Below are 25,202 nucleotides of genomic sequence, written 5' to 3'. Positions count from 1 at the left end.
AGCAGGAATACTGATGAAATTCAAAGGCTCTTCTCAGACATCACAGATGCTTCACTGTAAAACTGGTGAAAGAGGGAATCTGACCTCTTCGTTTATGCAGCAGTCAAGAAATGATGTTAATCAGCCCTGGCAGTCAAGACATGCTTAACGGCACACCAGACACTGCCTAATGTGCCTCTGCCGGGGCAGCGGAGGGAAGCAGCAGAGCTCTGGGGGAGCCACAGGGCCTGAGAAAAATAGATCACTTTGTTACATGAAGTCCACGTTCGACACTTCACGGTTTATGTCTACTTGGAGCTCCAGGTTAGAACAGTGCTTAACCCCATGCCCAGCTCAGAGCCAACAGTTAGTTCGACGCGGTACCTCTGAGCTCTCCCCAAACAGAACAAAAGTACGCTGAGTAATGGAGCACTACTGCAGCCCCGATTCCTCATTTGTCACACAAGGTCAAGATACAGCAACACTCTGGACTGTTTCAAGCAGTGCTTGCGTTTCTTGCCAGCACATCGTACATCCTTACAGAAAAGGCACCTACAGGCGAACGGAACAGAAGCTGCTGTGAGCTCAGCAGGAGCCCAGGCACCGACAAACACACGGCCGTGCAGATGAAGAGCATAAAAGATGAGGTCCTCCTACTTTCTTCTGCACGAATGCAATCCACAGTAATCAGAAATAACAGGCGGCCAAACTTAGTGAGTTAGTCACCGCACAGACACCCAGCAGAGGCTGTCCCTGCCCTCTGTCACCAGTGACACACCGACGCTGTGTGACGCTGCGCTGGGGAGCCATCCGAGCTAGCGCCGGTCTCACAGCCCACCTGGGAACTGGATGCGCTGCTGCACCCAAGCGCGGTGTCCCAGTACCAAAGCTCAGGGGCCTCCATGCAAAACTGTGTCAAAACCACCCACAGTGGGAAACACAACTTTCTGGGAAGTATCCCGGGGGGAGTGAGCACACTGGGAAACCCCTGCAAAACATGATGTAGTCTTAGTAACTGGGAGGCAGGTTTCTCCGCAGGATGTAATGCCAATTAAGAGTAAAATAACAACCCAGGTCTCACAGTTGATTTGCCACATTTCTTTAAGTTTTCTCAGCTTGAATATATATTACTCAGTGTTGCCATTTACTCATGATAACTACCAGCACAGCACCCTCCTGCACGTCTTCCCAGGGCTGCCCTCTGCCCATCGCATGACAGCTGGGAGCAGAAGCAAGGACAACCCAGTTCCCCTCTAGGCCAAAGGAAAAGGGGGAAAATGGGACAATTGGTAAGAGGGAAACAAGGGGCAAAAGGAGAAGCAAAAAGCAGAGCCAGAGAACAGGTACCAGCCCTACTGAACATTAAACACACGCAACCACTGCCTGTGGGCTACACTTTACCGTATGGGAACCTCCATACTGACTGCAAGAACTGTGATTAGCCCCTCTCATTGCGACAGCATGGAGAAGCCCTCCTCCAGGCAAGGGTAGGGAGGAGGCAGTTGTCCGGAGCTGGGAAATCAACAGTTTTCTATGCTGTAAATGTTTTAAGATTAGAGGGGTAGCCCGGTCCTGCAATGCAGCCAGGGAATGTATCACATTTCCATCTCTGCCTATGGCATCCACCAGTTTACTTCACTCTTTGGACTCAGTTTCTGCTTCCCATCTTGGGCTTTCTTGCTTAAATCAAGGCTTGGAGTGACAACTGCCTTCTCCTGCATGCCTGCACACCCAGAGCACACAGTGTGTTCACACAGCGAGTTGCTCCTGTGGTAAGAAACTGCACAATCAATAGTGTTAGTTCTTCACTTTCCAGCACTACGTCTCCCCTGACGACACCAGAGCCTGCTCACATCACGGGTCTTGATCAGCAATGCCCAACCAGATGTTAGCAAGGAGAAAGGAAGGCTCCCCCTGCAAAAACTCACCAGCCGTGCTGCATACCAGAAGAGCCAAACTGCACATGTATGGGAAGTCCAACACCTCCCAGCCATGTGGTATTTATTGAATGTGTGCAAACCAACTCCTGAACATGCCCAAGAAGGATCATCTGCCATGAGCACACCCCTCTGCCTCCCTGCAGCCCAAAGACATCAGCTCGGACAGGGTTGCTGCTATATGGACCATGTCTGCAGCTGAGGAATGAGATGTCCTCCTTTCCCAAGGGCTCTTTGGAAGCAGACAGTGAACAAGGCACAGGCTGGATGAACTGTGGTGGCAGCAAGCTCTTCTCTCTCGCTCCCCTCAGATTTTCTCCATTATATGATGGGAGAAAAATGGCAGAGCCTAAGAGAAATGGTGACTGGGAGCAGGCTGCCAGCACAGCAACCCCTTTAACCTGCAAGTCTGAGGCTGGCAGGAGTAGGCTAAGGGAACACAGCTGTCCTCCAAGTCCCCATGATTCAGGATGGGCACCTTGGTTTAGACGCCATTAGTTACAGCAGCAATGACGTGCCTATAGCATAAATCTTGCTACAACTACAGGCCATGAGTCAGTGAAGAGAGCAATGAGGGCACAGCCTAGCAGTACTGGTTTTCAGAGGCACCAATAGTCACTCACCGTGCAAAAGCCAGTCCATTATATTTTAATTCTGGAAATGCATTGTAGGTGGCACGCTCCTTTGATAGCACAAGAACTGTGTTAAACAAATTGTGCTAGTAATTACAGACAATGTTAGCAATGGCCGCTGTGAGTCAGCAAGAGCAGCGTCAGTTCCCCTCTACTCCATCTTTGTTCTTCTGAAGCACAATAAATAAAAATTGTTCCCCTGCCAACATTTAGGGCTTGAAATCACCTTCCAGACCATTTGCACCAACCTCACTTCAATCTTTTTCCTGTTTTTTTTTTTTTTCCAGGGACATCTGAGCTGTCACCCCATACCACGAGCCCCAGCGCTGCAGGCACAGAGCCCTGCGCTCACAGGAAGGCATGCGTTTAGCAGGCTGCTCAGGGTATTCCAGCTGGGCAACCTCACACCTCAGAGAAGCTTGCAAACAACACTACAATGAAGTGTTGAAGAGCTAGAGAAATCTGGGGAGTGACAGCATGAATTGTGGGAGCTTGAGGATCAAGGAAGAGAAAAAGGGCTGTAGTATCCCCACTGGTTTTCCAGTCCCCCTTGAGGAAATAATTATTACCAGGACCAAGAGAGTGAATTCCAAATTGAAAGAGATCTGTGACCCCTGACAGACACCAAACAGGCAGGACCGAACTTCAGGCAACCTCTTTACTCTTCAAGCTAAACTGTTTCACAGGCCATTCATTCCCTCCTCCCTGACCCACAGTTTTATACAGAAAACAGCTTTACCTTTCCTACCCAGAGCTCCATTCCAATTAGCTGCGGGCTGCTGTGTGTGCCACTACAGCTACACCAGCATAAACTGGTGTAAGAGAAGGAATAACCAGGCCCTTTGTCTTTAAAATCTCAACAATGGCCTGACTGATTTCCACGGCCAGTGTTTTCCAACTTAATCCTCTTTGCTGTAACTCACAAAAGTAAAATAAACACTCAGCAGAGGTGGTATCTGAGTTTGGCCATTATTTTGTTAATATATGCACACAATGCTGGTTATTGTTGTTAACTCAATAAACAATCTTTATTCTGCAATTTTAAAATAGGTAGTAGTTGCAGCCTGTATTAAAAATACCTTTCACACTGTAAAAAACACACAAAATACCACGGATAGTGGAGGAAACACCACAGGCTACAACTTTTCCAGAACCACACACCAGTTTCCCTGATCATAGTAACTCTTTCGAACCCTCACGCAATCCAGGGATCTGCACGCTGCTTCCAGTTCACCTTCACGAAACACGTGGTAATATCGGTGGAAAACAGGGCTGAGTTCTTGTGATTCCTTGGAGCCAGCTGGAAACAACACTGCATCAGGGCTTTCCCCTTTCATTTTAGTGGCACCTTTCAGGTGCCAGGGAACCAGCACATCTTGAGAGTGAAAGGAGGTTCGGTTAGTGTGAACAGGCAGTCTGGAGTCTGTGACTGGCCTCACATCACAGCCTTCGTTCTTTGAGTCATTAAGGAGTCCGTCAGAACACGCTGAATCTTTGCTGCTGCTATCGGGCATTTGATCACTAAGTGGTCTCTGGGCTGTGCCAGTATTGATTTCCTCCTCTGTGTCTTTACTACCATTCTTTTCCTTCAGGTATTTAGACTTCTGGTTTTTGTATTCTTGTTCCATTGCCCAGACATAAATGAGTGCCGTTCCACCAGGTCTTAGAAGCCGGGCTAGTTCACGGATAGTAGCCAGTCTCCTCTCCTATAAAGAGAAAGGAAAAGTGTGAAGCCAGTACATAAACAAAAAGACAGGCAAATGGAATGGCAGCAATTCCTTTTTACTGTCCCCCCAGCAAGACACAATAAAAATCAGAGGTATTTTTTTCCACTATTCATTTTCGTTCATAATACAGCCCATCACTATGTGCAAGCCAAGACATTTTCCTAAAGACAATTCTCAGTGAAACACAATTTCTTCTCCAAAAGGGTTGTCAGGCATTGGAACGGGCTGCCCAGGGAAGTGGTTGAGTCACCATCCCTGGAGATATTTAAAAGACGAGTAAATGTGGTGCTTCGGGACATGGTTTAGCGGTGCACTTGGCAGTGTTAGGTTGACGGTTGGACTCGATGATCTGAAGGTCTTTTCCAACCTAAATGATTCTATGATTCTCTTTCAATTTGAGAACAGTGCTGTGCTGAGCAGAATTTCTTGGACACATCAGCCCAGCTGGAAATGACACACACCTCAGCATCTAAAATCCCAGATTCAAATCTACCATATCTGATGATACACACCCTAAATTTGCAGCTGAAGGAGTCAGACTTACGGCTTAAACACAGGTTCCTCTGACCACTCAAAGAAAGATACATCAGCCTTCTCCAAAACAGGCTTCTTCCTACTTTTTTATATTTGGTTTGGAAACATTTGCTGTATTTCTGGTATGGAGAGACCACTGGGCCCCACCTAAGATTATGGGTCCCTGGTCTAGAAGCTTGTTACAATCGCACAGTTCCTCCCAGGAGAAGCTTACACAGCCCAGAGATACGGCAGACTAATGAGCAGTGTCCCTGTCGTTTGCAGATGGACAATGAAGGCACAGAGGAAAAAAACCCATGAGATCTGCTCAAGATCTGAGCCAGGAAGTAACATATCTCTTGAGCCCCAAAGCACAGCCCCCTTCTCCAGTGTCATTAATTGTAAGCAGATAAAAACGAAACATAAACACCTAGATCAGAGTGCCAGGAGGAGCAAGGGCATCCGACAAGCAGAGGGAGAATAGGAAAAGAAAGTTTAAGAAGCAGTAGCAGCACAACAGCTTAACTCTGCTCTGACAGCTGCTAACACCAAGTGCAAACCTTTGATTTCCCCCCCATTCTGGTCTTCCCTTTTGCTTCCACGAACCCAAACTAGTGGGTTTTTGTAATGTTAGCAGCTCTGCACAGCAACACAACAGTACAGTGGAGCACAGAGAGGGGTGACTTACCGCTGTTGAGAAATGGTGGATTACAGCAATAGAGATGCAGGCGTCACAAGAACCACTGCGGATTGGCACCGACAGGGCATCACAGACAAAAGCCTGGAAATTTTTTTCTCCACAAATATCCACCAGGTTTTTGCTGCGATCGCAGCCAACCTATAACAGAAAGTGTTTCATTAAGCTTTTCATAAGAGGATAATTACAAGACTGGAAAATGATTTTCACTTGATGCTTACAGTAATGGAGTCATCACAGTCTCCTACCGAGGTAACACACTTTAGTTTAAAATAATAACAAGTGCAAGAAAATAGCCTTAGGTAAGAGGGATATGGTTCCCAGGTAGAGACAGAAAGAAAAAAACCCTGATGCTTACTTAAAACAAAGATGGCAGATTGGATATCAGACAGCTTATTATAGCACCCTGATTTTGAACCAGCTTAAGACAGAACAGGTTTCAACCGAACTTTTCCTCAAAACTGGCTCTTGAAACCAGCAAAACGAGAGATGACCTAACCTCAATATTTTCTTTTCTTTCAATTGCCATTTGTAACCTGACAACATTTGAAGCAGCCAAATACTGAACACACAAAAGCTGAATCTACAAGTGTAAACAACAAACTGGTGACCTTGGTGGCATCACTGAAGTATGTCGCACAGCTTCACTAATCACCTGGGTTTCATCGTTTCAATAGGTAAGGAAGTGCTCAGGTACAGTCCTCTTTGCCCTCAGTATCACAATCCACAAAATTTTAACCACAACATAATTTTCCAAAGTTCTGTACAGTCCAAATAAAGTGACCCCTAGGAACCATTTCAGGACACCTCATAAAACGTTTCTTTTTTCCCCCTCTTTGAACCTTGCCCAGTGACCACATCAAAGATGGGAAGAAAAAGCATCTAGAAGAGGTCTTCTATGTGCTTGAATAAACACAATAAATCCAAACTGATCAACTCTTCTGAAAGAACAAATAGATTGAGTCATGCACCACCTTCATTTTCATGTCTGCCATGCACATTGAATACTCAAACCAAAGCCCTGCTACCAAGTCATACATCAAACTCAGCTTGCATGAGAATATTAAATTTATTTTTGTTTTCAATGATCAGCAACAAGTAGATAGCAGAGAACAGATTCAGAATCCTAAATAATTACTGCTGACAGTGTTTATTGCATTTGACACAGTAAGAATACTAAACCACCCTTGATAAAAGAAGAATAGCAAACAACTAGCTCTGGTTAATCAACCCAGCAGAGACAACGGTACTGCTAAAATTAAAAATCTCTTTTGCAATGATTAATGAAAATATATTTATTTTCCATCATAACTTTTCATTTTCAGTTCAAATCATTTTAGCTTTCAGTATACCATCACAGTTTTGAAGAAAACCAGGATTCTGTTCCAGCCATGTGTCCTGAAAGCTTCCAGGTGAGCGGCTTTCTAGTCAGGTCCCTGACTTTTGGTCCAAAGTAAATGAAACAGTTGTGAAAATGCCAACCTGACAACCCAAGATAATCCTCCGCAAAACCAGTACGATGAATATGTACATATTGTCCTGCCAATTAGCTCTAAACAGACCTGAAAAGATCAATCCTAGCATTGCTTTCTTCCCATTTATTCCTTGGCCTCATCTTTGTGTTTACTGAAGCCCTGAGTGAATAGTGTTATTTATGAATAAAAAAGGAAACTCTTGGTTTACTTGGAAGCAAACATAAATCCCCATAATTTCACACTGGAAGCCAACTGAAGTGCCTTTAAATTACTCTCATCATGGAACGGATTTAGCTGACAACCTGCATGTTAGAGATTCCACGCCTCATTACACGTGCCTTCAACTACTTTTGCAATTAAGACATTAGCAGGCAGTATTTAATAAAACTCAGAGGACAAAATTCACTGCTGGCAGAAGGAGGGAGAAGAATACTTGCAACTTCCACTGACAACAAGCTTTCCCAGAAAGAATTGCTTTCAACTGCAAGTCTATTGTAAAAACGGGCTGGATAATGAACTCAATCCTCCCCTCCCAAAATGACCTTGAAAAGGACTACACTGTATGTTGATGAAATCCAATGAACTGAGAATGAGAACAAAGGCATGACTGCCAAAATGTGAAGTCCTCATTTGCATCTAAATTATATCAAATAATTACGAAGTCAGGCTTAGTTGTATTGTCATACTTATTAAAGTGAACTTACATCCAAAGCAAAAAGATTCTGTTTTGCAATGAAAACAGAGACCTTGAAATGGATCACTTTCAATGTACAGCTGCTCTAAAATAGGTATATTAGGCTAAAACTTTATGTAGTTTTAAATGTAAACATTATAATAGGTGCTATGCGTATATACATAAATGCTGAACACAGGGAGTCACCACAGATATATGGCTGGTGCTGAAGCCAAGCAAATTTAGCATCCTTACTAGAATTATCTCTGCATGATATCTTAAAAGAACTACAATCATCACATTTCTGCATGTTCTAGCTTACAAGAAACATGCATTCATTAAAAACCAAAATACATATGTTTCAGTTGCTTAGAAAACAATAACCTAGCAAAAAGCAGCTAACTTCAGCCATGCAATACCAGCTTCCAGCTGGAAAATGAGCCTGTCTATGATTTTTATGAGTATAGAAAACATTTACAGCAAGGGGCAGAGACCACAAACTCAACTTTGCCCACTTCTGTCACTAACTGGTTTCTACATTCTGAAGCACGCAGAAGCTTTGATGTGATGAAACTTTGTTTACAGAAAACAGTTCAAAGGAGTGTTTTTACTTCCTTTTCTCTCTCTAATTAAACATGTAATCAAAACATTAAAAAAAAATCTCAAAATAGAAGTGGAATGCTTTAATTTTTGCCAGTTCATATCTCTAATTTTGATGCTCAGCACAGGATACTGTCCCTGCTGACATCTCTTCTAGAAGAGTGGAGAAAGGTAGATGAATTGCCACTAGTTCAGTGTCCAAACCCAACAGAATCCAGTACATTTCTTGGTAAGCCAAGTTGTGTATATTTTAAAGGTTCCCTATGTCTTAATATCTGTGAGTCTTCTCAATTATTTCTTATATCTGTTTTCCCAGTTTTCCAAATCAAATTCCTTGCTCAACGCCCTCAATTTCTCATATATATCTCAAATGGCACGGCTGACTATTCAGCTGAATCCACCTCTTAGCAAGTCCACCTCTCAGCAAGTTGGTCTACACCTTTAAGTGTTTCCGCAAAGGAGGTTGACTTCTCAGATTTCTCGGATTTTACCCCAGGCAGCCTTTCCCACATCCCTGCTTTTTCGGCAGGTACCTCCACCGTTCTCTTCACTGTTTTTTGTGATGTGGACAATGGCTCACAGGAGCTCCAGAGTGGCCACTGACACCTATGTACTGGGGCTCAGAATCCACTTACATTTTTAACAGGGATTTCAGGCCCTGATTTTCATTATATCCAGAAAAACACTAACTGAATCCAGCTCTTGTTTTAAGCCAGAAAATCTGTATTAGTACGGAGGCCTATAATTCTGCAACTAGAACCTCAGCAAACACAAAACTTACGAAAGAGGCAAAAGTGTGTCATCATCCTGGCATAGAGCACCCTCTGTTTAGGGCACACTGGCTAACTCTAAGCTGTAGACTAATGGAAGTATCAAAAAAAAAAAAAAAAAAAGACTAAGATAAAAGGATAAGGGAAGCGAGAAACAAATTAACACCCGTGATCTGAATGCACTTGCAGCAGCTGTACTGGCTTCCTGGGAACAGGATAACAGGCAGATATCCCATTGCACTCCTTTGCATTCCCAGGCACCTTCACCTCCACCATTTCAGCAAGGAGTAGCTAAACTAAGTTTTATAAAATCTACTTAATGCAGTGGTTTGGAATAATCATTAAGGGGCAAAAGACACCAAATAAATAGCTTGCTTTGTAATGGTGCTGCAAATCTGCAAGAGAGAAATCCTCTTGCAAGCTTAAAGATAGGTAAAGACAGGTCGATGTTGCCCACCACTATGTATTTTCTTTCTGCATTATCTCATTATAACTAACTCTACCTGGTAGAATTAGTTCATTTAAGTATCTGGAAGCCTGATTGATTCAGCACATTAGAAACTGATCGAGAAAACAACATCTAGTTCTGAAATCCAGCTGCCAAATGGAATTATGTGGCTCCCCGGAGAAACACCTCAGCTATAACTAATAGCATGAGAGCCTCGACCAAATTACATTCCAGCAAACACACACACATGTAGAAAAAGACACCAGCACAGCCACAGCAAGACAGACAAATCTCCTTGCTCCAGTTGGTCTGAGTCAGGCCCTTAGCATTCCTTTCACGTAGTGTTTTGATTTTCCATTGCATACAGTCAGGGTGTCTGTGGAAACAAAGCGCTATGTCTAAAACGTGAAGTTCATTTCTCAGTGACAAAGCATCCGAACCAGGTCGAGCAATTCAGCATTCATTCTTGTGTTGCTGTTGCCCAGTTCCTTCTGAGCTCTCTTCCCAGACTTCCCATCATTTTAATGACTCCTATTCATTGAGAGAAAAGGCCAGGAAAGGTTCCTCTGCCTCACCCTCCAATCGCCAAGATACAGTGAACTCGCTCCAGGTATACCTTTACTGATTAGTTTTGTCCTTCCTGCTTTTACCCACTGCTACCAAGTCCTTTGGATAGGAATCTGTTCTCAATCAACACGGACCCAGTGCAACTAAAACCCACCCACCATTATGCAACCACACCATAGCAAATACTCACCCTCCCTCTTCCCCACACACTGGCAAAATCAAACTTTTATACCCTTCCAGTGGATCCCAGTTTGGGACAGTAATGCAGAAAACAGAGATGAAAATCTCGCAGCAAAAAGGTCACATGAATTACATGCTATGTTACTGATTACCTTTGAATGACAAGCACTACAGAAATAAGAATGTCTGTATTAAAGCAAACTATTTGGGTTCCTGCACTGCCATCATATTTCTTACTCGCATCGGTATTCTGGCAAGGAGAGTAATTTCTGTATATATAAAGAAAAAATATCTATCCAATGGCATTTTCAGTTCTTTGTAACTGGATTTCCTATCAGGTTATCAGGTCAATTAAAAACATAAACCACAAAACTGAAAGGTTTCAATGTCTTTCACTCACACCCTAGCCCCGTGAGGATGCTGAATGTTCCTGTGGGGATTTACACATCACCACACCTACCTGAACACTGGAAACATGAAGACAGAGCTAAAGCTCATAAAAATTGATGAGATACATTGCAATGATGTCAAGTGGCTCTAGAATGAAACCCTTGTGGTGATGGGGGGGGGGGGGGGGGGGGAGGGGGGCAAGACTGAAACAAAGCATTCTGTAAAAACAAAAGCTCTGCTTACAGATAAGAATATTAAGGTTGAAAGCACTTAAATATAAACTGTTAAAATAATTCCCCCAAGTGTGGTTGGGTGGGGAGGGGATTGTGTAAAAAAATCCCTAAAAACAAGTCTCTCTTTTGCATTCATCCAAACAATAAAAAAAGCTGGGCGAGACAGAAAAAGAAACAGTAATCTGAAACTTTAATAAATTCAATCTTTCTCTAGTCTTCGTCCTAACTACATCAGACTTGGATTCCATCTCTCATTCATACACTCTGAATCTGAATTTGTTTGTCATGAAATTGCTGCTCTTTCACTGTGTCAGAATAATGCAGCCATTACAGCACTGTCATTTTTGTTGAGTGTAGCTGGACTCATGTGCATTTCATTGTCACACAACCATACTCAAGTAGATAAGGCTATATGTAATCATCCAAAGAAACTGAAGCAAATACAATAGCACAGCCCACAGTGGAGACATTTTCAGACAGTGCCCAAAGATTAAAACCATCAAGAGAGCTACCTTGCTTTGATCTACCATTAGCACTGCTACTTAACGTATCCTATCTAAAAATGTACAGTAACCTTTGTAGCACATCGCTTGCCTTCAGAAACTGCTTGCCTCAGGTTTTCGGTATTTCTGAGTCAAAACACTCCAAGCTACATGGCTGTACTGACAGTGCTCTACCCAACCCCTAAATAACTCCTCATTTCACAGCATTGCTTTACTGTTTCTTTCCCAACAGGACCCAGACTAAGAGCTCCAATGCACTGTGCATAAAGTGTTACCAAGAGCCACAGCAATTGCTGCGAAGGAAAGGCTGCAGCAATTTACTAAGTTTCTGCCTGGATTTTATGCCCCCAAGTCAAGAGGAGTAAATGAGGGAGAAAACCGATGCCTTGCACCTAAAGAGCACTCTCCTTACCCCAACGACGCACCTGATACACAAAGTGTATCCTTTAACCCCTCACCCTTGGATCCATGCCCAACCCGTGCTAAATTGAAGTAACACAGTATGAGAAAGAGCACTGTATAATCAGACATATCTGTAGAGCCCAAATAAGAACCCAAGGAAACAAAGGAAAACAAAAAGTGGAAAAGACTGCTCCGCTCTCCCTTAGGTAAAAAAAAAAGGGTTGAACAGTCTGACTCATCCAACACAGGAGATGGGCTTCTGGTCATAATACTGATACATCACTAACACTTGTTCTACATTACTTCCTATAGAACAGTACAGCAAGAGAATAGAGGTAAAAATCACATTAAGGAATATACGAGTACTGAATTCCCATTAAGGAATAAATGAGTACTGTTTTCCCACAAACCAGAATCCACAAAATAAAGAACTGACGTCAGTCACTTCTGCAGTCACAGAAATAGCAAAGTAGTACCTTGCTTCAAATAACGGCCATTACCAGTTGCTTTAGAGGCAGATGCACAAAAGAAATCATCAGGACAGCTCACTCTCTAAAAAGTTGACCATAAGAAAAATGTCTTGCTAAGTCCTGTCTATTGGCACTTTCCTTCAGGTTAAAGAATGAGGGTTTGCATGACCTATGAACAAAGTGATCTTATGTCCCTTAGAAGAATTTGACCCAATCCCTACGACTGCTGCTCAGTGCTTGGCTTTCTGGCACTTTGTGACTGTAAGTTCCATCCGACAAATGGCACCAAATGTGCCCAAAGTATTTTGTCTTCTCAGCAGCAAACAGATCGCTGCAGTTTAACCTGCTCCTGTTTAATAATGGATCATCTCATTGTCCTCACTAGCAGCAACTACTCATATCCATCCTAGGTGATCTAAGCGACACTTACTGATAGCCCTTCATCAGTACTGAATGACAGCCAACAGTCCTACCTTCCTCCTTCTCCAACCCAGTGTAACGCTACACCGTTCCTCTCACCTATGATAATTTAGTTCTCTTAGGCTTTTATTGATACCATCAAAAGCTTAAAAACATCTGTAAACATAATACACACTGGTTTTTCTTTAACAACATTTTGGCTGACATATAGAAATAAATATAGTAGAACTAAGGAGGCACATCCATCCTCCTGAGACTCTGTGCTGGCTTGCAGATGAAAATAAGCGAATGTGAAGTCTAGAGCCTTGCTCCAACCAAGAAGAACCAGCTGTCACCAGTAGAAAATAAAATGTCAAGGGAGGCCAACTGACTGAAACAATACACAGATTCTGTTTTCCAACTGTCTCAACTGCTTTAGAAGTTGTCTCCCTTTCACTGTTATTTTTCCCATTTTGGACTTCTCCTGCAGGCACATATGAAACGAGGTAACTCCTAAAGTTACAGAAGAGAGGGGCTGGCTTTCATTTGACTGCCGGTAGATATGTGATCTTTCTTTCCCTTAGTTCATTAATTGTAGGCTCCAGAAAACAAACTCAGGTTGGCAGTTTCTGAACACAGCATCTTGCAGATATTTCTCCTTAAAAGTCTACCACAAACATACACAACAACAATTGACCAAATTCATTCTAGGACCAGGTGACCTTTACGGTACCCTGATAAACTTTTCTCCTCCCTCGTTAAGTTTGCTGACTCTTCTTACAGGAGTCAGGAGTGGAAGACTGAAATGTACTGAACATTAATAATTATTTTCAGGCTATAGCAGTCAGGCATAAACATGCCTACTTATAAATCAGCTGATTTTGTTCTAGCTTAAAAGAACAGTAATGGAAATAAATCCATTACTAATACAGACAGGGCTCTAAATAATAACTTATGTTTTACAGCTGAATATAAATAGCAGGACAGAAACTCCTGAAACAGACAAACAAGTTTGACTTTTGTTATTAATAATGAATGTTTTGCCTTACATAGAAGTTTTCAAGCCTGATGGATTTCAAAGTGTTTCACAGTACAAGCACATGAAAGAATCACACAACTCTGAACAGGGGAGAGCAGACAACATAATCCACACCTCTCAAAGATTTCTTTCGGGTAAAAACAACAGTAGGTTTGACCCTTGCGAAAAAGTCTTTGAAATATTTGCAATAAAAACTCTCTCTTGGTTCATATTTGTATGTGCTTCATGTCTCCGTGATAGGAAGGGAGAGCAGTAAAGCTGGGCTAAGTACAGACTGAGAGACAGGGAAGGTGATGAGAACATCAGCAAGAATGATGTCAGAACTGCCTAAAAGTGAAAAGGGAGTGAGAGAAAGGCCAGAAATCTGTGCTGAAGTTGAGACTCCCCCATGAATTTTATGTTGGCATATTTACTGGGCCTATGCACAGAGTCAGAGGTAGGACAGCCAAACATGACATCATCCACAAATGAGCCACGCCACCAGGCCAAAGGAAAGTGAAAAGGTTATATAAAAAGTAGTACCGCCCATGAAGATTTCAGGGACCTGTACATTGCATTCCCCACCCACCAGCCAAATGAAGCATTCAAACTGCCCAACCATTTTTCCTTTTATTAAGCTTATTCAACAACAAAAAAGGCTAAAGCATCTGTTACAATTTTTCAAACCACTGCATCCGTTACTTTTTTTTATTGACCTATTTTGACTTGCAAAGCAGAAGTGGCTTTGAAAATAGAAAAAGGGTAATGCACATAGTGAATGGATGTGGAAACCTAACACAGCTGGTAACTGATCTTGAATCAGGAAAAAGCTTTCTGTTCTTGGTGCTCTTTCCAGAACTGAAGCTCCAACATGCTACAACTGCACGATGGAATAATCACTAGTACCAATAAAAACAAATGACAGTAGCTACTACTTACCATGTACAAATCCTCGTTGATGCCTAGGTATTTCCCGTTACCACAACCAACATCAGCCACTATTGACCCTTTTGGTAGTGACCTGAGAAACTCTACAATTCGGGGCCATGGGCTATGCCTGGTACTGCTGAAGTGTGTGGCAATCTCTTCGTACACGTTGTGTACATATTCTTGCTCCAACTTTGAGGCCTCCATCTCATTGTGGGGAAATGAAGGTTGTGCCTGCCTTTGCTGTCCTTTCTGGCTGTCACAGACAGATGGGTAAACTAGATACATAAACAGACACACAAAAAATAAAATTTTTTAACGTCATTCCTTGCTGGTTAAACTTATTTAGTAAAATAAAATTAAAATATTAAAATGCAAAAAATGCTTCATTCCTCATTTACCTTTAAAAACTGAAATGCAGGTCAAACCGCAGAAGGGTTTGATGACCTTAAAACAAGCAACCTGCCCACGTGTACCAGAGGCCATTTGCAGTGATCATTCATCCTGCTATGTTAACGAGGTTTGTGTTTTCAAAACTGAGATGGTGCCCCTAATATCAAAGATCATGACATCATCTGAAATTCTGTTCTGAGGGCACAAATGGACTTCAATTCCATGTAATTGTTGAGCCACCTATCTATTATTATCTGTACTGCCCTAAGGCACTTACATGACTCTATCACTGCAGATCTGACTGCTTCTACTTCTCTAATGCACTTATTTTCACAAACTTACAGTCCTCTTCAAATAAAATACAACAAAAAATGATGGGAAACTGAAGAATAGTAGTTACTTCTATTCTGGTACATAATTCCAGCACTTGAGGCCCCAGTGAAATGCAAGATTCCAGATTACTTGCCTGGCTCTAGAGCAAGCCAAATGCCTTCCTGTATAGAGAAACTACAGCAGCCAAATAGATGCAACCAATTCAAACCACATAGTATGCCTAAACCTGAGCCATTCAGGCATGGCTACCAGGACTGCCAAAACCACCCAAAGGGATAAACCTGTTTGCTTAAAAAAAATAAAATGCTTACATGTTGGCGATAAGTAACAATTTTGACTTGAAGATCACCTCAAGACACTTACTGCAATTGCAAGGGCTCCTCCTCACTTTCCTGAATGTAAATGATGTCCTTGTTTCCCTTCGATTCAGTGTTAAATCTCCAACATCAGCAGTGATTGTTCCAACTTTCTGCCCAAGTTCAGATGCTTGAATGACATCGTATTTTCGGGGTGTAATCCTTTAACAAAGTAACACAAAATAAAAGAATGATTTGCATCAGAAAAAAACAATCCATCTTTATAAGAAGGCACTTCTTAAATACTGTGACAAGTGTGATTACAACATGCTATTTAACGTACTGTTGCTTCTCAGTTTTCAACTTACTCAATTTCAGAGAAAAAAAAAAAGAGGTGCTGACACATAAACTAATGACATCAATTAAGTGTTATTTAATTGTAAGTAATTACATTTCCCTTTTCTCCCTTCCTTTCCTTCCATAAAGCTTGATTGTTTATTTTTCTAGGACTTTATTTGAGATATATTTGTTAAGCATAAAAAACATCAGTAAAAATGGTGGCTATGGGCATAAAAGCGTAGCACTGGCTGAGATCTACATTAGCAGATTGGAGTTTCTTGTTACAAACAAGCCTCTCCGATGAATTATGCTCTGCAAAAGAACTGTTTTTCCATTTACTGACAACAGAAGATGCAAAGAAGTAGCACTTGGGACATTTTGCTAAAATGCCTAGAGGGAGAATCTCTGCTGCAGATCTTCTTTCTTGACCAAAATATATCTGTCAATCAAGCAAACTGGTAGCAGAGCTTCTTAAGCTACTTCTGGATTTGGCACTGATCTTAATGGAAAGCAAAAACATTTTTGCAAGGACAAATTTCATAAATTGAGAGTGATTTGGAACATTTTTTGGGTGACAAAAGTTTAAAATAACTTTATAAAGAGATTTACATTATGAAAAAGTACCAAACCCAAGAATTTTTAATAGCTCTACAAATGGATCTTTCTCAAGGTTGAGAAGAGGAAAACGAGAAAGTAAAATGTGAAACACAACATGACAGAAGAGAAACAGCTGCACCCACATGCGGTTTCCCATCACTTGCACATGGGAAAAAGTAGATGCTCTTGGAACAAAATGGAAACTCTTCAGGGAAATAACTTAGCACTTCAAAGCTGTTACTGTCACACTGAAATGCTTCCTGAACTTAGTCATCAAGGAGATTAATGCAGAAATTTCCTCAATAAAAAAAAAAAAATCTCTAAGGAATTGGCCCCTCAGTGAAGCCCCTTCAGAGCTACTGACTTCAAAGCACTTGACACCCAGCAGGACAAACTCTCAACAAAAAACTGACTTCCATATTGGTTAGCTGAATTCAACCCTCATAGGTTGAGCCAAAAAGGGAAAAACGTGTCTTACATCCTTTAGTAAAGCAGAGCATTCAGTCTTATCTCAAATTTCTATTGGAATTTTTTTGCGGGTCACATGAAACCATGTCGTGGTTAACCTGTACTTAACCTGAAGTACTGTGCCTGTACTTAACCAAGAAGAATAACCCGAATGCTGAGAAGGCAGCCTGCAGCATGACCGGCATTCCCACACTTTGCTGTATGCCATCTTTCCTGCCGCAGGGAAGCTGATCTCTTATTAAGTCACAGGGAAAAAGAGTGCAGGTCCTTTCTGTCTGGAAATCAGGAACAGCACATTGATGATCCATCTAGATGTTGCATAAAGGAGACATGGAACAGCCCTGAGAATGGATATCTCCCAAAGGCAGCCATGGGAAGGCTGGGACATCAGCTGAGGATGCCCAAGACTCCCTGGAGAGGAGAACTTCAAATCCCTAGTTTGCAGATTTTCCATTTAATTTTCTTTTGTACCTGCAGCAATAAGCTAAGAGTAGCAGCTAACATTTTCAGAAATAAGTCGTTTTGAAGATTCTAGTTTCAACCTACATAATTTCCTTTTGCCTATACTACAAGCAAGAATTCTGGAAAAAGGCTGGACTAAAAACAAGATTCCCAATGTCAAAAATAAAACGCTGCACACCCTCTTGCTTGGCACTGAGTTTTTTTACTATTGCAGTCCCAGGAATGGTGTTTTGCCAGGTTACCCAACCAAAAACATACCTCATCAGAAAAAACATCACAAATAAACCTCATCAGAAAAGCCATAATTCTACTTTCACATATAAGACAAGAAGAGCATATACCTTTTGCTCTCCTTGATGACACTGTATAACTTATTTCTCAACCATATGTTTCTCCTTCAGAGAAAACAGAACAAAAATCCTTCTTCTGTGCACTTTGTTAACAGGGTCAAAATGAAGTCTCTAATTACCTTGGCATCCAAATATACACATTGAAAACATTTCCAGAATCATGCCAAAACTGAACCTTTCACTCTCCAATTTGACTTCTGAGGAGTAGATAAAAGGCATCACAAATGATCGTAAATACATCCTGACATTATGTATGCAAGTGAATCAACTACACTTGCTTGCTAGATGATTAATCTCGTTGATTACAATAGTATGCTTCACTAGCATGACGGAAAGCTTACTCCAGTTGAGTATCTTGACCCACTACTGCTTTTAAAAATATACAGAAAAACAAGAAGAAAGACAAGAACTGGGACAGGGATAACTTATATATGAGTAGAAAGATCTGGGATCTTATTTTTAAATTTAGTTTATGTCATTGGTTCTCAAAAGACAACTATCTCTTGAAGGTACAAGTGAGTTAAGTAATAATCTCATTCCAGTTCTTAGTAGGCAGGTACGTTACCCCAACTTGAATGCTTGTTGGCAAGTACTGCAAGTGCCCTGCATGCATTCTTCGCCGTCCTGGCACTCTGGCTGCCCAGGGTCAGCTTGGAAAGAGCAGAGCTGGTGGCCTTGGAGAAAACTGTCATGAAGACAGCCAGAGGCCTCAGCAAGAGCCATCCCTCCTTTCCCTGGGAGCTGCTTTTAAACAAAGGCTGTCCCACTGGGCCTTGCCCCAGCTACAGCCTCATATGCATCCCCAGCTGTGTCTGTGTATGGCCATTGTCCCACTGATCCAGGCCTCAGCCCCGAGGCTGACATCCCAACCTGGTCTCAGCCCACTCCCATGGAGCTGAGTGATGCCCAGGGCTGGAAGCTGCACTCTGGCTCCCCTGGGCCCCTCCTGGTCCCCAGGCCAGCAACATCACTGACATGGAAACGGCACTATGTTGTAGATAATCATTCCAAAAGATGACTGACAGTATTTGACAGGCCAGAATAAGAAGCATATAACACTGGTATCTGTGTTCAATCTTGTATACCAAAAACCAAAGGGCTTCACTGCCCTGGGCTTCTACAATAATGCGCATCAGAAGTACCAGCTGCTTTTTACAACTATTTAATTTAATGAGGGAATAGACAGGCGGTATAAGCACTCTACAAAAATGAACAATGTAAAGGTCATTGGGGAGTTCATATTCACCCTTCTTCATAATACAAATTAACCAGTAAAATTAAAAGGCAGAAAATCTTCCGCCAATAAAAGGATTTGATGTTTAATTTACACAGAATATAATTAGTATCTCCAGTTGACTGCCGTAACTAGTGAGGGCTTGGATCAAACAAAGGAAGAAACATTTACCATGGGTGTTTCTGTCCAATAGGAGTTTCCACATTCTCCTGAAGTGAATCACTGTCACTCCCAGAGCTCGCCAAGGTTTTAGCCTTTTTGCCAATTTCAGCACTCCTATTGTAAGTATCTCCCAGTGGTGCATGATTTAAAACCCATGTATTTAAACTCTACATTAAGCAAAGCCTCAAGACACATTTCAAGAAATCTCTTTTCCAGGATCCCAAACCTGCTCAGTACAATGCAGTCTTATCAGTAGTTAAAGTGTCCCTAAAGCCACTGGGAAGCGCTGAGGAAGACTCCCCTTTCGCACCCTCATGCCCTCTGTGCAGGTGAAGTCACTCTCTTAAACCAGCCCTTCTCTAAAGCCTTTGGCATATATGATCCAATGGGAAAAGCTGTGGGCTGAAAAGACAGAAAGGAAATGGTGAAGCTAATTGCACTACAATGAATTCTTTCCCAGTTCAGAGTCATCGAGGACTTGCACACCACAGATGTAAGTGAGAACAATTTCCGAGCAAAACTTCACTTGTGATAGCAGCAGGAAACTGTAGCTCAGGGACTGGCAATTAGCTTCCTAAAATCCCCAATTTTTTCTATTTAACCTGAGCAGCATCTGAGCAGAGAAGTGAATTTGTATATTAATTACAAAACTTAACTTGATTTCTTTCAGAGCAATTTTAAATACAGACTGTCATTAACAAAGTAAACAAACAATAAATACTGTTCTTCTATTATCAGCAATGCAGTGACTCTTTCACATACCCATGTGTCCACAGGTATCTGGATTCTCCAGCCATCACCAATAAACTGCATCGGGGCAGCAGAATTGCCACTGTATGGCCATCAGGGTGTTTGAAATCCATCACAATCTAAAACGAAACAAAACCAGCCACCACGAATGAGCATGACTTACAGAGCTTCATATACATGCCAGGCTTTCTTAAGTCCTAGCTTCGTCTGCCTCTTCAATGTATTCATCAGAATATTGCCACAAAACAGCTACATATTTCCTAGGGATGCAAAAGCCTCTAGGTCTCTGTCCTTAAGATTGCTCCCTTTCAGCACCATGTTAAAAAATCTGAGGCAGTCACAAATATGTGTGTATACAAATACTAAAAAAAAAAATAATTTTTTTTATATATATATATATATATATATGGAGACCAATGACGAGTGGCATTCCTCAGGGGTAAGTATTGGAACTGGCGCTGTTGAACACCTCTGTCGGTGACACGGACAGTGGGGCAGTGGGATTGAGTGCACCCTCGGCAAGTCTGCCAATGATACCAAGCTGTGTGGAACAGTCAACATGCTGGAGGGAAGGGATGCCATCCAGAGGGACCTAGACAGGCTGGAGAGGTGGGCCTGTGCAAAACTCGTGAGGTTCAACCAGGCCAAATGCAAGGTCCTACATCTGGGTCAGGGCAATCCCAAGCACAAATACAGGCTGGGGGAAGAAAGGATGGGGAGCAGCCCAGCCGAGAAGGACTTGGGTATGTTGGTTGATGAGAAGTTCAACACGAGCAGGCAATGCGCACTCACAGGCCAGAAAGCCAACTGCATCCTGCACTGCATCAAAAGAAGCATGCCCAGTAGGTCGAGGGAGGTGATTCTGCCCCTCTACTCCACTCTTGTGAGACCCCACCTGGAGTACTGTGTCCAGCTCCGGAGTCCCCAACATAAGAAGGACATGGATCTGTTGGAGCGGGTCCAGAGGAGTGCCACGAAAATGATCAGAGGGCTGGAGCACCTCTCCTATGAAGACAGGCTGAGAGAGTTGGGGTTGTTCAGCCTGGAGAAGGGAAGGCTCCAGGGAGACCTTATAGCCCCCTTCCAGTACCTAAAGGGGGCCTACAGGGAAGATGAGGAGGAGGGACTCTTTATCAGGGACTGTAGTGATAGCACACGGGGTAATGGTTTTAAAATGGAAGATTCAGATTAGATATTAGGAAGAAATTCTTTACTGTCAGGGTGGTGAGGCACTGGAACAGGCTGCCCAGAGAAGCTGCGGATGCCCCATCCCTGGCGGTGTTCAAGGCCAGGCTGGATGGGGCTTTGAGCAACCTGGTCTAGTGGGAGGGGTCCCTGCCCATGGTAGGGGGGTTGGAACTAGATGATTTTTAAGATTCTGTCCAAACTAAACCATTCTATGATATGATTCTATGAAGTACCTCCACAGAGTGATTCGTTCTAGTCTAAAAAGTAGAGCTAAGTGATGTGGAATCACCCTATGCCCTCTGGAAATGCTTATCCATTCACAGCAGATTGAGCTGAGACAATTAACTCAGAGTAGATACATAACATTTAGATAACCAGTATTAGGTGAAAGAAGTAATTTCCAACCTGCCCACACTCCTGGAGGTTTGCAGCACAACAAGCACATGCAGTCTCCCAAGATCCTGACTAACATGCCAACTACCAGACCATCCTTTTACTATTTGCCACCTGGCTTCTAGCCATGGCAATATATTGAGGTAACGCTTTCAGCTTCATTCCAATTTCACAGCCCAGATGGCAGTGCTACATTTTGCTTCTGCTTGGACTAGGAATGTTATCCTTCTACATTTCCCAAATGAGAGAAACTCTTGCTGTGGAAAATAAGGAGCAGGTCATTTAAGCAAGCCAAATGAGTTACACAAGACTCACCAAAAAAGAAAAGTGGTCAAAAACTGTTCAAGTCAGCGGTTCCAGCTACACTGGAGAATTAGCACCATGAAAGTGCTGTCACCTGATTTGTAACCTCCTAAGTATGCAATTTAAAAGCAGACTTACTACAGTATGCCAGATTGAAACAAATTAAGCAGTTCTGCTTCCGCATACAGATGCTTTTAACAAAGAGAAAACAGTGGCGCAATGATCAGTCATTCAGCACAAAAAACCCCAGCAATACAGAGACTGAATAAGTAAGAGTTTTAAACACTACAAATTACCACTTACAACATTTACTATTTAATGTTGTGCACACTGGAGCAAACTACAGTGGCATTTACATTTTTAGGAAAAAAATAATTTACGCTGTAGTACCACCCACAGAGTGACACAGCTTCTCCTGTTGAGCTATCTAAATTTAAGGCAAAAAATGATGAAGGTGACAAAGAGTAGGGCTGAAAGAGGAAGAGAGATATTGGGAAACTGGAATAAAGCCCACCTATAAGTTCTGATTAATGATTATGAAACACTTCAATAGCTACACAAATAGATGACTGTCAGCCACTTGCTAATATATTCCTTCCCTTGCACTTAGCAATTTCTTCCAGGTATCCACAAAGAAGCATGGGGTGAAGAAGGAGAAAACAGTGACTTCACAGATCTGATGGGGAGGCTGTCCCATAAAGCACGACAAGGTGCAAGCCTCTGTAAAAAGATGGAGCTACCTGGCAATGCAAAGAAACCAAAGGATGACTAACCAGGACCAGCAAATAAGGGAATGGAAAGCAAAGAAGGGGGGGGCGAAGTGGTTGGATGAAATGGTTGAGATGGTATCTCAGTCCGCCTTTTGCCTCCTCTGGCTCACTGCTATTGGGGGACAGGCATGAGGGGAAAAGATAGAGACTGGGTTCTTCAGAAGTGTTGCAGAATAAATTGAATATGACACTGTCCAGATTCCTTCGTGGAGGCTCGGTTACCCCACCGTCCCTCTTTTGGTGTCAGTAGTAGCTACAAAGCCCTGTTCTTGCAGATGATGTTCAAGAACAACACTTTCTCCAAGAGTCAATGATTGTCAGTTCCATGGGGTCTCCTACACTTCCAGTTCCCATCTCCCTCCAGGCCCTGAAAGAGGACCTCATTCCCTTTCACTTCTCTGGGAGCTAGGCTAGGGGGCTTTATAGGAAGCAGTGGGAAACAGTTCCTCCAGCTCTCTGCCTTCTCCGCTGATTTACCTCATGCATCTCCAGTTCCTTTCCCTCAGCTGCAAGGCACCCCAGAGTCTCTTCGCAGATGATGCTCCTCAAACCCTGTCCTGTTAACAACTGTGTGTCCAAAATAGCAGAGATTCAGAGTGCACTATAACAGATAGTACGCTGGGAACAAGAGGTCACAAAACTATCCCCTGTAGCTGAATTTTCAGGCAGAAGTGGTAGGAAACAGCAGACAGTAGAAGAGAAGAGCATGCCCTCCTGGCTGAACTTCAGCCATGCTAAGCCAACAAGAAACATGTGAAACAAATTTCTGATGGTGCAGAATTTGAGGCTGAAAATCAGATCACCTATTGTACGTAACATCTGGCAAGTCTAGTCATCACTAGCACAGGATTCCAGCTCTGTCCCTGCTCCCTACTTTTCCATGGAGGAACAGCTTCTGTATTATGATCTCACACTGTGTGGCTGCTCCCCTTCTAAATGAATTTCATCTTTATGACAGGCAGTGATGATTTGGGGAGGAAAATATAAATCAAGGATTAATTTACTTGCAAATGGGCAATGACATTAAGTAATTAGCAGTAATTGGAAGAGTCAAAAATCCAAATCCAAAACTGACTTTTGCTTGTGAAGACGACAGAGATCCTCAGCCAGAATATATCAAAGTTTTGCACTTTTAACAACAAATTTGACATTGCAATTCGGACAGAGAATCAAATTTACAGAACTCACTGTGAACATCTGAAGAAAATTAGTGCAATTCCTGTGCTTCATTCCTTTCTCTAGAATAACTGCACCTGAATGCTTAAAGAAACCCAAGCAACACTATTTCTTCTATTCTTTGTCTACAGCAAAGAACATTTAACCCAGAAGGGTTTTTGAAGAACTCTGTTCTTATCTCAGAAAAGCCTATTACTGACTGAAGTAGATAACATTCCCGCACTGCTATATGTGTCTTTATCCTGGCAGAACATTCTAAATTGTCACTGTCACACACACACACACACACAAAAGATTAACGCATTTGGTCCTCTTTTTAATTTACTAAGGACTCACAATCAATAAAGCAACTCTGCCACTGCTGAATCAATCTGCTTCATGACAGCTTTGCTCCACAGGAGCTATTTCCAATTACTATTTTTGTTTTTACCTATTTCTTTTTTCTCTTAGGTGGCAGAGTCAATAAAGATCAAACTTTCAGCTAGCCCATGGTGCATCATCTAGGATTACACTGAAAAACAAAATAGTAAGTGCTTTGATCTTACACAATTTTTACCTTCTTTCTTTGTGCTATAGAATAAGTATGTCTCTATATATACATCAAAAAATTTGAAAGAAACAAACAGCTAATAATACCTACTTGTGGATTTAAATATCTTGTCATGATGCCAGGTTATTTAAGAGAGTGTTCATGACGAGGGAGCACATGAGGCAGTAAACAGCTTTCAAGGATGGCTAAACATCAAAGCAAAATGACACCCACATCACGAACATCGTTCCCGTGGCATAAAATATGGCAAAATGCAAAAAACAGAAAAGAATACAGCTTAAAAGAAAAAGGGAAGTTTGGGATTTTCAACTCCTCGGGGAATGAGAAGTCTGCATTGCCTTCCAGTGCAGTGGTACTGCACTTCATGAAAGAGCAGGAGGATAGCGGTAAAAGACTGGTCTATCAAATAAGTAATGATCCAAAGACAAAACAGAAATAATGCAGCAGGGCTGTAAAGACAACGTCGATAAGGATTTCACAGCTACAGCGTGGAATGACAACGTTGTTTTTCTAAGCTTTGTCTCTGATGCAATTTGTATTTGATGTCAATAGACGAAATGTAGTCTAAAGCTAAAAAAAGTAAAATGTGGAATACTTCTCAAGTCTCTGACATTATTTACTGAATTTTCAGAGAGCAAAGACACATTATCAGCCTACATAGCAGTTTCCCACATGTAAAACAGATGAAAAAGAATGTCTACTTCAAAGACAGCTGAGAGGTTTAAAGCCCACACACAGAGCTTGAACAACACAGTGGGGCTCTATGCAGAGACAAGAGCCTGCTGGCTTACACAAGATTGAGGCAATCAATCAGTAATACACAGTGCCTTTCACTGCAAAAACCATTCTAAATTCCAAAATCTGGAATTCAGAAAAATGCTGAATTTTAAAGGGAAAG

General features: G+C 42.2%; 1 protein-coding gene across 1 annotated transcript in view; it reads right to left on the bottom strand.

The window, feature by feature from the left end:
- Positions 1–3,684: 3,684 nt before the first annotated feature.
- Positions 3,685–25,202, bottom strand: part of ALKBH8 (alkB, alkylation repair homolog 8 (E. coli)) — a 53,640-nt gene continuing 32,122 nt past the window's right edge. The window contains exons 7-11 of the mRNA XM_009890911.1: positions 19,937–20,043; positions 15,630–15,784; positions 14,553–14,818; positions 5,477–5,626; positions 3,685–4,254 (exon numbers count right to left, since the gene is read on the bottom strand). Of these exons, the coding sequence (XP_009889213.1) occupies positions 3,685–4,254; positions 5,477–5,626; positions 14,553–14,818; positions 15,630–15,784; positions 19,937–20,043 (1,248 nt within the window). The remainder of the gene's footprint in view (positions 4,255–5,476; positions 5,627–14,552; positions 14,819–15,629; positions 15,785–19,936; positions 20,044–25,202) is intronic.

The sequence above is a fragment of the Charadrius vociferus genome, unplaced genomic scaffold (assembly GCF_000708025.1).
Source record: "Charadrius vociferus isolate BGI_N301 unplaced genomic scaffold, ASM70802v2 scaffold118, whole genome shotgun sequence".
In the NCBI taxonomy this organism is placed as follows: Eukaryota; Metazoa; Chordata; class Aves; order Charadriiformes; family Charadriidae; genus Charadrius; species Charadrius vociferus.
The sequence above is the reverse complement of the archived record's forward strand: the minus strand, read 5'-3'. Positions and strand labels throughout refer to the sequence as shown.